This window comes from Bacillus rossius, chromosome 3 (assembly GCF_032445375.1).
Source record: "Bacillus rossius redtenbacheri isolate Brsri chromosome 3, Brsri_v3, whole genome shotgun sequence".
Lineage (NCBI taxonomy): Eukaryota > Metazoa > Arthropoda > Insecta > Phasmatodea > Bacillidae > Bacillus > Bacillus rossius.
Genome location: NC_086332.1, coordinates 75,137,729 through 75,154,430, shown reverse-complemented (window position 1 = coordinate 75,154,430; position 16,702 = coordinate 75,137,729). Strand labels below are relative to the sequence as shown.

General features: G+C 35.2%; 1 protein-coding gene across 5 annotated transcripts in view; it reads left to right on the top strand.

The window, feature by feature from the left end:
• Positions 1 to 16,702, top strand: part of LOC134530910 (PAX-interacting protein 1-like) — a 146,674-nt gene that overhangs the window by 101,560 nt on the left and 28,412 nt on the right. For all 5 annotated transcript variants that reach the window (XM_063366214.1, XM_063366212.1, XM_063366217.1 and 2 more), the window contains exon 17: positions 10,822 to 10,994. In XM_063366214.1, the coding sequence (XP_063222284.1) occupies positions 10,822 to 10,994 (173 nt within the window). The remainder of the gene's footprint in view (positions 1 to 10,821; positions 10,995 to 16,702) is intronic.

Genomic DNA, 16,702 nt, shown 5'->3' with positions numbered 1-16,702 from the left:
TAACAATTCAGACTTCCATACTTATTATGTTTCTGTATTCAAAAGCAACAGCATTTTGGCTGAAAATGTTGTTGTAGGGTGGTAGTAATTTCTCGCACGGCATGTTGGTAGCACTAGTTTTGTATGTATATTTGTTTCTACTTTGCGCTCATGTTACTGCGTCACGGTATTAGAGGTGTAAAAGTAACGAAAAAATGTGTACCCGTATGTATTCGTTACTATAACAATCAGTACTCGTTACTTTCGTATCGTTACTCGTTACTTCTGATACTGCATAACATGGCACATGCTATGTTATGTAACAGCAACGAATCGAGTCGTATTTCGTACGCGTACAGTATGACGTCGCGTAAATAAAAATAATTCGAATATAAACAATTAAAAATATTTGATAATTAACAGCTTTTGTTAACCAAGAAACAATTAAATCTCATTAGAGCGGCTTTATTATAATATATCTTTTAATATAAGAACATAAAACGTGAAAATACGCGATAATAAAAAACAAAAACATACATATTTATAATTTGTAAAAAATACTTTCTTACGTTGTTTCTGTTCGAATCTAAAACTTTGTCTACACACACAATACCTTTAATAAACAGTAAAAAACTTGGACGACGAATTTCCAAATTATACTTTTATTAATAAACAAACATCGTTCTTTGTAACGAATAAGCGCGCGCATGCGTAAAACATAGGAAAGATGCGAGTAACGAAATGCATTCGTGTGTAACGTTTCGTTACTCGTTACTAGATGCCGCACCCGTTACTCAGTAACGAATACATACGGTTTGCTACAGCTCTACACGGTATCACGAATACTTTTCTCGAGTTTTTTTAAAAGTTTAGTTGTGTGGGACGTTGTTTTGAATTTTTTAATCTAACATGTAATTGGCGCAGACTATCAAAATGTCAACGAGTTCGGTCACCACGTACAATGACAAATATACGGAAGAGTTTGAATGGGTGGAGAAAGATCCAAAGTGCAGGACACACGCTATTTGCAATTTGTGTAATGTTAAAATCAATATCGGTAGCATGGATGGGAAGAACAGCATTAGCCAGCCACGCAAGAGAGGCAAAACACGTGCGTTTGGTGTCAAGTAATTTTTGTGACGTGAGATTATAAATTTTTTGTTGGTGGTAGGTTTTGTTTTAAGCAAGTTCATTGATTTAATTTTTAAGCCAGTAGGTAAGTTGTCTATTGTTTAACGCCAATAAAACATCATATTGTGTGTGCTTTGTGTAACAAAAATGCAAATTGTATGCAAATATTGATAAAAACCACCCTTGAAAAAACCTGGAAAAAACCAGGAATTTTATTATCCCAGAAGAGTGGCCACCCTGTAGTATAACGTGCCATTCTTCCTTCTCCATGGATCACACACTTTAGTGCACGAGACGATCTAAACAGTTGATTGCTGTCTCGCCCCTCTTCAAGACAATTGTTTTTAGCTGCGCTATCTTTTGGTTATTTGTAGAGCACGTTTTAAAAGTTTTAATTAACTCAGATACAAATGTTAAATAAAAATTATATTTTAACTTATATACGAAATAGAAAATCTAATAATGTTAATTTATGCAGGTTAAGTTTTCAACTGTTTGGTGTCACAACATGGCTGACACGCTTTAATTGTGTTGCCATGAAGGTTGGAATGTCGCCTGGCACAGCCATGCTCGCGACGCGCGCTACTAGTGTGGTGCTATGGTTATCTATGGATGCGAGGTTTGTTTACGTTTGACGTGGCGCGAGGCAAACAATATTGTTGATTGAATATTTTAATCAGGATGGATGGCCAAAAAGATAAAAAAAAAACACAAGCTCACTTTGAAGGAAAAAGTGAAAATTTTAAAAGAAGTTAACAAAGGCAGAAAAAATGCAGATGTGGCACAGTCGTTTGGTTTGGTGCCCACTGCACTGTCAACAATAATAAAAGATTGCAAAAAAATTATTAAACTGTATGAACAGTTATCTTTATCTGCTGGTCGCAAGAGACTTCGTCTAGGAGATAACAAGGGAATTCTTTCCCAATAAATGTACATATCTGCAAAATAGTTTAACTGATTTGTCATTTTGTGTTCAACAGATATAAATTTTGTATATGTAGGCCTAGAATTTAGGCTACTGTATTAGGTTCAGTAGTTTTTTTAAATTCTTGTTGTTTTACAAATATTTGCTTCCAAGCTAATGTAAAATTTGATCCCCTACTACTTTATTTTTAAAAATATAAAAAATATTACGTTTTAAAGGTAAATATATAGACATTCAGAATAAAGTACTTTCATTACTAAGTATAAAAGTTGAGGCTTTATTGATGTACTTTATAATGTGATTCTACTGTAATTAATTTTATGTTTATATTATTTATAATGTCATGTGACCCTAATTTCTGTAAGGTGTCCACTACAAGATTGCTCTATGGCTGCTTAGTCCATTTGAACTGCTATGGACTAAGCCTGGTTAGTGCAAATTTATTGGAGGCACGGCCTAGTCTTCCTGGAGTCGGCCCCACATTGGCTGCCCACCAATTGTGCGTGATGCTTTTAGATAAAACCTATGTTGGACGTTCACACCCAATAAAGCAGTTCCACCTGCTTTTCTTTAGAAACAATTATCTGTGGCCCTCTACTCAGTGAGAGGAATATGGCATTGCATGACATGATATCTTACTTATGGTTAAGGAAGTGACCACTTGGCTACTCTTGTGATCACTTATAGTGCTGACACGTGCAGTCTCTGGTTGAGAGATACTTACACTCTTTGGCCAGGTTGCTTGTAGAAACACTCTCAAGTGATGGTACGGCACTCTGTTAATTCAACAGGTTCACTTGGGTGAGACAGCCTCTCCTATAACTGAATTGACTGGTTTATACTACTTGCTCGGGTGGAGACTTGCAACAAATTCCAGACAATTTAGACTATGGCCTTTACGGAGGCAGATGCTATGCTAAGTTTTGCTCACTCACAGACATGGCAGGCTGGCCACTGGGTGAAAGAACCAAACTTGCGTTCTTTCGGTGTGTAGACTCTTAACATGGACGTCCAGCGGTGGGTGGAGAGGCAAGTTACTGCTCAACTGTCGGGGTAGGAAGTGGTGTGGTGAGCTCTGCTCAAAATTTTTTAAAAATTTCCTAACCTATTTAAAACTAAGTGTATTTGGGAGAAGCCCGAATTAGGGGAACCGAGTTGCATCTGAGGCCGAAGCCTATACGCCTAGTCATACTGGGCTTAGCCATGTAGGGAGAGGGTTGTATGCATCTTGTGCTAAGAGGGGATTGGTTAGCCATGGCAGTGATTGAAGCATTACCTATTCCCCTTTCTTAAATCTAGACTATAACTAGTGAGCCCAGGTAAAACCCTGGGCTCAGTCATGCGGAGTGCAATTGGCTTCCATTAAGTGTAGGAGAATACAGGAGTCAGGATGGTCTGGATAAACAGTTAGTCAGAGTAGAAGAGAGTCTACCAGGCGAAGGTTGGGGCACTTGGATGCAAGGACCACTTTCTTAATTTTTATTTCGGGACTAGCTTTTGATAAACCAGGGACATAAGTGCCCTTGGTGGTGGGTATTAGAGCTGGGCCGATGCCGATCCCCGATCGTAATAATCGGCCGATTTTGTTAATTTTGCCGATCATAATGATCGGCAAAACGTAGGCGATTATTTGAGCCGATCATTGGTCTCCTACTGCAAACTTATAACATTGAATAATTACCTATACCTAACAACTTTCCATGTTTGTTTACGGTACTTTTCGGGAAGAAAATTTGATTATTCATCAAAAAATAATAGGATTTAATAATTTAAAACTAACCACACACGAAAAAAATATACCAATAAAGTAAACAAATACCGTAAGTTTTATAAACATTGAACAGTTACATACCTAAGTATCAATTTCCACGTATATTTACGGTACTTTCGGTAAAATAATTTTCCATTATACTATTTGCAAAGTCATTTATCATTTACGAACCGAAAACTATGTATTTGTTTACCATTTACGGTTAATATTACCGGAATGGCGAATGGCGACTGTTGTTTAGGTTGGTTATGTGACGCCAGAGATTAGAGTGACGCGCGTCGCGCGACGGAATTCGTACGGATTAATGGCGCTAGTAGTTTTGTGGTTAGTAAACAACTACTCTTCGGGAATTCATCTATTTAGTTTTTTCTCGCTAAATATGGCCTATTGAAAGTTTTGTTTAGCGAAATTAATATTCTTATCCTGTTTAGCGGGAAATAGAGCTTAACTTTCTTTTGTATAAAAACCTGGTTGATGAAGAGTTTTGTTTCCCACAGTAGAACCTCGTTAATCCGTGACGCGCTAATTCGGGAATCGGATAATCCGGGACGATTTAAAAGTGCAGAAAAAAAAGAGAAGCTAAAATTGTCAGCGCTTAAAATTAACGTCACGCGGGCCGGCGGCCGGCAAACAATGCAAGCCATCGCGTGGGCCGCCAAAATCTGCAACGCTGTTTGTACCGACCCTTTGTGTCGCCCCCCCTCCCCCCTTTCAACTGTCACATTTGTCACTCTTTAAACTTGAGGGAGATGTCCTGACTTCTGCTTCCGGTCTCCCGTTTGTTCGAATGTTGTTTCACGTTCTGCTGAGTTACTTTCCGCCCGCCAACGCATGGCAGGCGCCTGGCGAGTGATGTGTCTGTCTGGCATTCGGCTGGTCGAAGGGGTGGAGGGGGGTGGGGAGCTACCCAAAATTTATGTGTACAAGGTCAGCACGATCTTATCTTTCTCTCTTCGGCTGCTGTAAATGACAGTGAACTAATGGCTAGGCAGTGCCGTATTTTTTTAAGCCGAGACAACAATTCGAAGGCGGCCCTTACCGTTAACCGATTATCCGGGTTTATTATTATTATTTTTTTTTTTTACAGAATTTCAACTATCCGGGCATCGGCGGGTCCCAATGAACACGAATAATGGGGAGTTTACTATTTTTATCCATCTGCTGCCAAGGTGCAGTAAGCCTCGGGAGATGTTACGTCACATGACCTTGGCCTTAACCCAGCTGCACGCTGGTGTCTGAGAAGCTTGACAAGACCTTCCGGGCTTACCTGTATAATCGCTAGTCCGTGAAATTTATGTCGTGATTTTTAAGTAATCATGTCAATGAAAAGTAGTTTTGTCTGGGAATACTTCACCGTTTATAGTGATCCGTCAAAAGCAACGTGTAATCAGAGGTACTTGAAAGGCTCTAATCGGCTCAGAAGATCGGCAAGATCGGCAGCAGATGATCGGCATCGGCATGATCGGCAAAATAGGTGATCGGCTCAGCTCTAGTGGGTATCTACACTTAACACCCACTTGACTTCCAGTAGCACCTAAAACTAGAGAAGGAAAAAAGGCAAAAGCAACTTACAAACTAGCCATTAAATTACATAAAACATGTTTTATAATGTGTATGCCTTTAAGAGGCCACCTAATCGGATCAGAGTCAGTTTTGCCTATTATTTTTTCATAGGGGTACATGCCTTTAGATATAGTGTTTTATCATATAATCGTCGCACATTTTATACTAAAATCAATTTTGAAAAGTAGGGGTGCGACGTTTATGCGAGAAAAACAATTTTTTTTTAGGTAAAGATATTTATGAAAACAAAACCCATTCATGGAAAGTACGTTTATTTAAAAAATAGAGTATATAAAAGCAGGCCAAACAAGTTAAATTAATAAGTCATGCAACAAAAACCTTTCTTCAACTTTAAATATAAAAACATAATCTGTGACCCGAATGCGAGCCTGAACTAACACATAACTATCATCGTAGTACATACTTACCACAAAAGAGTGCGGGCCATCAAATGTAGCTAACTCGGCACTCGACAGAGAGCGCGCGTTGCATGCAATCGGTGAGATATCGGGAAGCAACATAACCAAACATGAATGATGCCAACTAGCACTGGCTACATTTTTAAAGGCGGTACACCGCGGCGATGCAGAAGAACAGATAAAGGTTTTAATTTTTAAAAATGTCTTTAAAAGAAAATTTACATATCAGACAACTTCGTATTTCCGTTAATTAAATAAGTGGTAATTTCTGAATAAATATTAGATTTATACTTTAAAATACATCGTTTTATATGGAAAAAAATACCCACACAAAGCGCTTGGAAACTAATAGCGGGACCAAATACATCATGCGAGAGGTTTTTTTATCTAAATTTTGATGCCCTAAAACATAGGTGCGACGATTATGCGCGTACAACAATTATGCGATAAAAGTGGTTAGTCTAAATTTTATAGCTAATAACTTGGCTCGGCGAAGGGACGGCCTTTTATACCGTTCCGGATGGCTGGGAACAGGTGGTGAGGAGCGGGGGGTGGGGAGTATTCCTGGCGCTGGATGGCAGATTAGTGCCATGTGCACTCGGCCGGCCAGGCAGAGGAGTGGGGTTGGTAGCACAGCGGTCCTCGGTGTGGCTGCCCTTGGCAACAGGAGACATGGTCACAGCTACCCTAGCAACTGTGGACTGATAGCTTATTGATAAGATATCGTGCGTGGCATGCAGTGGTCCTTAAATTAATTTTTTCATGACTCAATAACATTGTTACTTTGCTACTATACTTTATCTCTCTCTCTCTCTCTCTCTCTCTGTGTGTGTGTGTGTTGGTGTGTGTGTATATACACATACATTCACACACATATATATACATACACACACATATACACACACACACACCTTTATAAAAATGCATGGAAACAAAACAAAGTATGTGAGCCAGGAAACAAAAATTTTAGTTCATTTTAACAGCAAATATAAATGAATGAATGTAAAATTTATAAGTTGTGTCAAAACATATCTCATATTACAATAAGAGAAAACTAATTTTTTCAAAACTACAATAATATATAAAATGATAACCATGTTGATGTTAGACTCAACAGCACCACAATAAATTTTTTTTTCAGAATTAAAGAAGCTTTTTAATATACTGTTTACTCTAATTCTAATAAAAACATTTCCCCAATTCTCATTCCAAATTTTCCTTTATAAAATAAAATGTTTCATAGGCCCTATATATTTAAAACAATTTTCATTATATTAGGTACAAAGTTGTGTCGAAAACTTTTGTTCTCTATTCCGTATATCTGGCAACAAAGCACACTGAAAGCCTATAGCAGAAATTGTGCATTAGAAAGAGAGAGTAAATTTCCACACTGTTAGTGCTAAGATTGAGACATGCTATATACTTATACATGGCATAAATTTTGTATTGAAGCAACATTGGTGTTATTAGAATAATGGGTTTTAATGTTGAAAACATTTTGAATGAGGATTTTTTTCCTTTTTTTAGTGTTGTGCGAGATCTCTAACCTCGAGAAAAATTTTGAGAAATATTGCATTCTCAAACAGCGAGTGAGAAAAATAATTTCTCGAAAAAAAGAGAATGAACTGGCACAACAGGCTGAAAATAATGGGGAACATGGAAGTGTCAGACTATCTTTCTTAGCCTACTATTCCAAGAGTGGATGACCCCTTAAAATGGTGGAAAGAGAATGGCAGTAGTCTTTACCCCCAATTGTGCAAAATTGCAATGCAGTTTCTCGGGATTACTGCGACTGAGGCAGCCAGTGAATGAGTGTTCTCAGGAGCTGGGAACATTGTGAGCTGCAGGAGACAACTTCTTGCTACAGAACATGTGCAAGAACTTGTTTTTCTCCATGAAAATAAAAAAGGATGTAAAAATAGTGTGTTTAATAATTCAAGGTGTTTTCATCATAATTTGTTATTTTTATTGATACGATTATTGTTATTATTAGTACAGGTTATTTTTATTTCTTCTTAGAAGATTTCTTGTTGATGCTTATCATCACAATTTACATGTTAGCTACTAGACTTTTACCTAAGTGAGTGAATGTTTAGATATTTATAATTTAGTGTAGGCCTACATAACGTGTGGTGCATGTCAGTTGTGCACAGGCAACTAAATTGTCATTCTATATGCAGACCTGCCAACTCTCACGATTTTGGTGTGAGGCTCACGATTTTAAGGTCCATCTCACGCCCTCACGCCAAAATAGTGTTTCCTCACGATTTTTCGGGGCCCCAAGATTTTGTTTGTAAAAGTTACAAAACAAGTTTTACGAAAGCTTACAGTAACGAGTTTCCATCAATACTGGAGTCACGTAAAGGAAGCAATTTTGCGTTTTGTAGCGTGTGCCGTGCTGATTTTTCTATCTCGCATAGTGGAAGAGGAGACATTGTGAAACATATCACTACAAAAAAACACATCTAACACGTGAAGTGTATTGCTTCCAATAAAAAAATTAATTTTTCTGTGAACAGTGATAATAGTGTTACACGAGCAGAATGTTATTTTACATCTTTTTTAGTTGCGGCCCTACATGATCACTACACGACAGCGCTAAATTATGTTCAACTAGATTAAATCTGCAACCTATAATTTGTTGAAATAAATTTTGAAGCAGAGACCATGTAACATATGTACAGGTATGTCACTTAAATTTAAAGACCTGTATTTATGGGCCTGAAAATTTTTATCGAGGACCTCATGATTTTTTAAATTTGAATGTTGGCAGGTCTGTATATGATAAACAACAGTTTTATGTACAGAACAATATATTTTGAAAGTGATATCTACAGTAAATCTTGATTATTTAAAATTTTCTGATTCTCGTCTCATTTCTCGCGAGAAAAATATTTTCTTTCTCGAAAATTTCTCGATGCCTAAATCTCATTCTCGCACAACCCTACTTTTTTACATCAATTTTACTATTCATTCAACATTTGCAATTTTATACATTTAGTGACTCAAATACATAAATATGTATTAAGTTTTGGAAGTTAGTATTTATTTATTTTTTGTGATAAACAATCTTTTTTTAAAGGATTTATTGTTTTTATTACAAACTGACTCAAGTACCTAATGCTAAGAGGCAAAATTATTTGGTGAATAGCAATAAAACCCAAATAACACCAAAATGGAACTCAATACACTGCATAACACTGAAATCAAAAGCAGTACATATTCATGACATGGAAAAAATTCACTTGAATTACATAATTTTGAGAATTAAAATATAGTGTCAAATTTGTGAATCTTAATGTTTTGGCTTTAATTTTAAAATTTTCAACAATAGTGTGCTATGTACATTAATTTATTTAGTTTTTTATGACATTTTTTCAGTTTACTGGAAAAATAAAAAAATTAAAAAATATAATTTTTTTTTAAATTTTTTGATTTAAAATTAAATAAAAAAAGTATTTATTTTTTGATACTCCATAGTTCAAGATATGGCAGAAGGCCTACAGATTAATACTACAAGGAAGTGTATTAGAATTATGAGATTTTTAACATGGCCAACAGATTTTTTTATTTCGATCCATGCATACTATTGACATTATTGAATTTATAGGATAGTAACAAATGGTAAAGTTCAAAATTGAAACCATGTCAGCAGTAAAAAGAAATTAAAAGCACTCAGTCAGTCAAATATTTTTTATTTCCTACTGCTAATGACATGTACGTTTAGTACATACAGTAGACTTCCGATTATCCGGGTGCTGGTTATTCGGTTTGCGGATTAATCATGCCATATTTCACTTACATAAACCATAAAAACAAAAATATTTTAGACTTTTTATTTCCATGCGCACACAATGGTAACAGCACTTATGTTATGTAGCATTAAGTACACTGCAATGAATTAGTAATGCAACAAATTAATAATGGGACTCATCAACAAACAATATTTTGCTTTCCTCAATAGCTATTCCCTTCCTTCATTACATAATTATTTCTGATGATATCCAGGTTTTCAGGACACGTTTATATTCCTCCATCCTGCATGTCATCAGCAGCCTGGAGAGAAAAAAGCAAGAAGCTTTCAGGGTTAGTTTACCTTGTGCCACTAGGATGCGCTGGTGGCAAATGTGCTAGTGGTGAATCATGGCAGACACGCATTTAGCAAACAACAGAGTCGGGAATAAAGTTAAGAGGTTAAATAATCTTTCTAATAATAGAAAACGTTAAGTTTATGCTTTTTAAATTCTTATTAGAACTGAAATATATCTCCTACATCAATAACATTCATATGTTGTAACTCAGAAATGTTGGTAGCGCCGACATAGAAAAATAAAAAGGTTATGCTCAAGCCCTATTATTAGGTAAACACAGTATGTGAATTTTTAAATTTAATTTTAGGTTGTGTATTCTCTAAATGTTATTCAAAATTGATTTTAATATACTTCAAATGGATTTAGATATGTATCAGAACTGTAAATTTAACGGGAGTAGTGTAGTGATTAAAATGTTAATCAGTAATCATACTTACCTATTTGGAAAATGAATTATTTTGATTAAAATACTCTCTTATGAAAAAAAGTATGTATTGTGCTGTTTTGATTAGCGCTCTGTTTTGCTGGAATTAATTAGGGCATTACTTTGACAAATGGGTGTTACAGTGTTTGTATAGATAGTCTGGATAAAAAAATTTCAATCAGTTTTTTTTATATTGCTTTAACCATGTTTTTCGGTTATCCGTGGACCCCTTGCCAGTCATTGCCCCTGATAATCGGAAGTCTGCTATAGTTCCAATAAATTATTTTCCGGTTTTGATACATAAAATAGGGTTATATGCTACAGTTTGAGTAAGTTTATGTGTTTAAGCATGTTCCCGTTGACATATGCACAAAATAACATTTAAAAAAAAAATTCCTTAATTTTTTACATACAATGAAAGTGGTCAAAACATTAAACTTCAAATATTGGCTCTATTAATGTGTGAAAGTGTGTTAAGTTTTAACTATTTCTGAAAAATTGGTGTTGTTTTCTTTCAGTGCCTCCTGATCGGTGTCTTCTGGGTTGTGTGTTTTTTATCGTGGAGTACAGCAACTTTGCCAGTAACTGGAAGAAGGTTATCACGGAGTACGGTGGTGAGGTGGAGGCGTCATATTTGCCAAGAATAACCCATGTTGTTTGTGAAACACTGAAGCATCCTGCGGCACAACAAGTGAGTTCATGTTTCCACATCTGCCTTGAGTTCATTGTTCTGCCGTCTGATGCTAGTTATTAATGCACTGGCTTGTTAAATGGTTGCATGAAGCTCTTTTGTCACAATGTATAATTTTGGGACTCAGATAAAAGCTTTGATATAATAAATTGTACAAATTAAGTAACCTTATCAAATTCTGGAATTTGATTAAAATCATTAAATTTAAAAGTTTAACATTTGTGATATGTTTGTATTGATTTAATTAACTTTTAAAAGCTAAAGGCTCTATCATCCAAAATGATAACCTAATATATGTGGTGATGACCTCTAAAACCTGACAAATTATGACCTCCAACCCTCCTTCCACCAAAGGATTTTGGATAGTACTATCATGACAAAAAAAGTAGTGGAACCTCATTAAGTATTTCACTGTAAAGGTTTTAAAATGTATAGTTTAATATCCCTACAAAATGTTTTACATTTAGTAACTGGGTCATTCCCTGTCAGTTCAACCACACCATGACACCCACCGTCTCAGATTTTGACGAAACTTGGCATGGTTGTTCTATTCATTGATGTAAGTAACCATACCAATTTTTTTTTGCTCTATCTTGAATGGTTTAGATTTTACAGCCTCTTAAAGTTTATGGATTATTGGCATTTTATCATTTTAATATTTTAATCAACTGGCCGCCGTTAACTAGATGTGTTGTCCGATGGAAAAAAATTCATATTTTTTTATTTACTAACCATTTTGTCTGAAAAAAATTTTATGTTTAGATCAATGTAGCAGGAATAATATAAAAAATGAACAAAACTACTAAGTGTTTATTTGGAACAATAAAAAAATCTCAAAGTGTAATTTTTATGATTATCGAAACAAAATGTAGAGTTTTACGGAAAATGGCAAATCTCATAAAGGGAAATGGATAATCATGAAATCTCTGTTTTATTTTTGTTCTAAAAGATATGTTCTACCACATTAAACAGTAAGATTTGTGGTTTTTTTACTCCTTTGATAATTTTTTTCACTTCAAAACACAAAAATGAGTTAATTATTTAATTTTGATTAAAAAGCTGCTTTGGCCGCTATTTGCCTGCCTGCCTGCCTGCCTGCCTGCCTGTGTTTCTGAATTAGATACAGATGATTAAAATACCATATTTTCGTTTCGGTATCCCACACACCTTTTTATAAAATTAATTACCTTACTTGCTGCTTCCTGTTTCCCATGCTGTCAAATCCTGCATTCGTGCCATGACATCAACCTGTTCCCTTTACACTCACAAATACGAACAGAACTGACCTCAGTAATGAGATTGCAGTTCAATTTAAATATAATTATTAATTTAATCTACATAAAACATTAGTGTGTTTACTTACACATGCAATACTCCTATGTTATTAAGAATTACAGTTCTTGCGGTTGTAACACTGTTAGGTCATTGTACTTCAAAATTCTTCTAGATTGTCAAATTTTGATTGGATATTTGTCATACATTCTTGTGAAAACTGATAGGTTCTTCCAGTCATTGTTTTTGGCGGTTCCGCCATAGCAATAATATGAAGAATGGGCACAGTACATGTATCTTCTTTCTTGGGCCAAGAAAAGGATGGTGATGGTACGCGGAGATGAATAAACTGTACCGTGACATCTTTTTGTTCAGCATTTATTTCATTCACCATGCCAAAGTACCAGAAGCTGTCATAAACACAAGCAATAAAACATCCAGGGTACAAATCTTCTAATTTCACGAGATAGTTTTGCTGAATGCTAAATAAATTAAAAATAATAGCTGCTTTTTCATCCTTGCTATTTCTTCGAGCCTCAATTGTTTGTGAATCATTTTGTTGCTGAAAGTTGTGAAATGATCTTGTCCCTGGAAGAGTTTGAACATTTTTGAAGCGACTTTCCATAGCAAGGCGAGTCAATTTAACTGCTTCTTTAGTAATAAAATGGAAACTGATATTTTCAATTCTGGTCTTGCAGAAGTCAAACAGTTCAGCCACTGTTATAATTTGTTTTTCCAGAGGTCGTTTAAGACTTTCCCTCCGAGCTATGCGTTTTACAGTACCCCCTATTCCATCGCATTCCGTTTTGCCATGGCTGGTCACAAAAAATGACCACTGAGCTCTCAGTAAAAAATCTCTCTCATGTAGACACAGGTTTACGAAGTTGTATTTATTTTTATTTTGTGCTGCACACCCATCACTAAAGTAATGAATCTCTTTAATGTGTGGGTGGTTCTCATTCAATAAGGCAGTCATAGTTTTTTGGATTTCGTACACCATACATCATGTTTGAGGTCATCAGATATGATGCAAAAAGGTAGAACAAGCTTTTTGCCAGTTGCATCCTTGCAATGAATGATTACAGGATGAATAGTGCATGAATCTGAGGTTCAGTGGTAACCTTGGGCTTCCTCTTGTATTGTGAAAGCATAATTTTTATTGAAGTCCATTGAAATTACAGCTACTTTGGAAAGAGCTGTTTCCTTTAAAATTTTAAAAGTAGATGCTTGTGATTTGGCAATGTAAGAATGAGGTATTAATTTGTTGAGTTTTTCAACTAATGTTTCTATAAATTCAACAACAGAGCTGGAACACCTTATCATTTCAGTTCGATCTGTGGAAACCCACTGACTGAACTCAATAACGTCTTCATTGTCATATTCTTCAAACTTTGTCTGTAAAAAATGGACAAGGTTATCTTTTGATGAACATTTGTCACAATGCCTTAACATACATTCTCTTGTTGCTCCTTCACAAACCATGAGAAATATCAGTTCTTTGTAATCTTCCTCTATACCGGCTCCATGAATCAATAAAATAACATTCTGGTGTATTGTGCACACGCATACTAAGTGGCACTAGAGGCAGCTAAAACGCACCATTTAGGTCTCAAGAAACAGAATTTTAAAAAACCTATTTTCAAATGAGGATGCTCCCATTTAAAACTTGAGTATAGCTCAGAAAGATTACACAAAATCAAACGCTTTCTCTCATAAACCTTTTTTCCTATACTCACGACATCCTTCATCCCTGGCAGAATTCTACAATGTTCATCACTCTGATAAAATTGTTTCACTAAATCAATAGTTTCAAGGCTTAGCTGTTTCCCTTGCTTAGGGTCTGGTTTGTCTAAAAAAAACCTTGTCTTTAAACACATGTTGAGCCTTACGAACAGAATAATCAGATGTGTTAAAAGTTTATTTTATTTTTTTTCTTGACCACAACAGAGAAGCTGGTATTGTCAACATTTGAATGTGTTTTTTCCTTGATGCACCTATAATTTCCTTTTTAATAATGTTCACTAGTTTATCCATGTCTTCACTGTTCTGCAACATACTTTTTTCCAACAAGTTTTTTTCTTCTGGTAGATCAACTTCAAGAACAGTTTCAATTTTTGATTTTACTTTTTCATGAACTTTTTGTAGCTTTTCTTTAGCATTACTTGATTTGCTATGATGACCAAGTGCATGTAATTTCATTGGTGAACATCCAATTTCATGAAAGGAAGAATTTAGCTTGTCAATTACAGTATTTTTTTGAAGTTGGTTTAGTTCATCTCTAAATGTTAGTCCTATATCCTTTGTTTGTCCATTCTCATGCTCATCATTACTTTCAACCTTGTCAGCTTCTTTATCTTCTAAAAGTTTATTCCTGCAAAACGCACAAAGTTTCTGACCAGGTTTAACCTTGTACCCTTTTGATAAGATGATTCTACTCTGTTGTACAGTTAAAACACAAAGTGCTTTTTTAATAACAGTTTTATGTCCGTTGAAAGGATCACAACACACCTTTTGTAAAAATTCATACTTCTTTAAAAACACACTTTCATGGTGAAGGCAAACAGTTGTTAACTTGTTGGATTCACATCTTAATGTCAAAAGATTCAAATCTTCTTCAGAAAGTTTTTCAATACCTTGTATAGACTTGTCCTTGACATAGTGTAACAGATGGCAATCACTTTCAGTAGTTTCTCCAACACTACACTTTTTCTCCATTGTTCAACAAAACATAACAATGCACTTTGGTACTCACTTAGTTTAATAAAAACACATAAATACTATCAATAACACTCATTTACTGAAATGCTTAATTGACTGTTAGGTATAAGCACCAATCTTACTTCTTTCATGGCAACTGCCTGTGACGGACTGACATGGAAGCTATATTAAATAATGCTGCTGTGAAGGGAAGGCAGGTTCGGACATGCACAAGGTCACACACAGCCCGCCTTATTCTCTCTCTATGCACGGATTGTATCAGTTGCTGGCCTTATGGCTTATCTCCTGGGAAGATCTTGCATCTGGATCTGGAAGAGGGCGAGCACAGAAGACGGGGGAAGGGGTGTGTGAAGTCCGCAGCCAGGCACAAACACAAAAAAATAGGTCAACTACACTGGCAGTTGTTTATGTATTTGCGAGTGGATAAGGAACAGGATGGTGTCATGGCACGAATGCAGGGCTTTGACAGCATGGGAAACAGGAAGCAGCAAGTAAGGTAATTTATTTTATAAAGAAGTGTGTGGGATACCAAAAGAATAATGTGGTATTTTAATCATCTGTATATAATTCAGAAACACAGGCAGGCAGGCAGGCAGGCAAATAGCGGCCAAAGCATCTTTTTAACCAAAATTAAATAATTAACTCATTTTTGTGTATTGAAGTGAAAAAAATTATCAAATGAGTAAAAAAACCACGAATCTTACTGTTTAATGTGGTAGAACATATCTTTTAGAACAAAAATAAAACAGAGATTTCATGATTATCCATTTCCCTTTATGAGATTTGCCATTTTCCATAAAACTCTACATTTTGTTTCGATAATCATAAAAATTACACTTTGAGATTTTTTTATGGTTCCAAATAAACACTTAGTAGTTTTCTTCATTTTTTATATTATTCCTGCTACATTGATCCAAACATAAAATTTTTTTCAGACAAAATGGTTAGTAAATAAAAAAAATATGAATTTTTTTCCATCGGACAACACATCTAGTTAACGGCGGCCAGATGATTAAAATGCCAATAATCCATAAACTTTAAGGGGTTGTAAAATCTAAACCACTAGAGATAGAGCAAAACAAATTGGTATGGTTACTTACATCAATAAAATGAACAACCATGCCAAGTTTCGTCAAAATCTGAGACTGGGTGTCAAAAATAGTTTTTTTTTTTTTTTTTGGTTGATTTGGTATGGAATGACCCAACTGTTATGTATAAAGTAATTTCAGTATTGATTTCCAAAATTGTAGGAATTTTTCAGGTACATTGTAATGAAATTTCACTATAACAGATTTAATTCTACTGTTGATTGGTAAAATGATAAGTATTTGTATTATTTTATTACCATTCCAGCTTAACAAGGTGAAAAATGGGAGGAACAGGTAGTTGCAGGAAAGGTTTTGATATATATACTTTGTCAAACTTTTGGTTCAATTTTGTTGTTTTTCAAGAACCAAAACCAGTTCAGAAACACGTTCAATAATTTTCTTTCTTGCTGCCAGATGTGCTCAGAATATCTCTCATCTACTAATGAAACCAGGGTGTACACACACTGGAAAGTCATGGCGAATTAGGTGAAGTTAGGGAATTTACTTGAATTCCTGGAAAAGTTATAGAAATTCCCTAGAGATAATAATTTGAGGGGAAAATGTAATTATACAGACTGCCATTGCCCAGACTGTGAAATCAATTTTTTTGTTTTGTTTTTCTGATGGGGT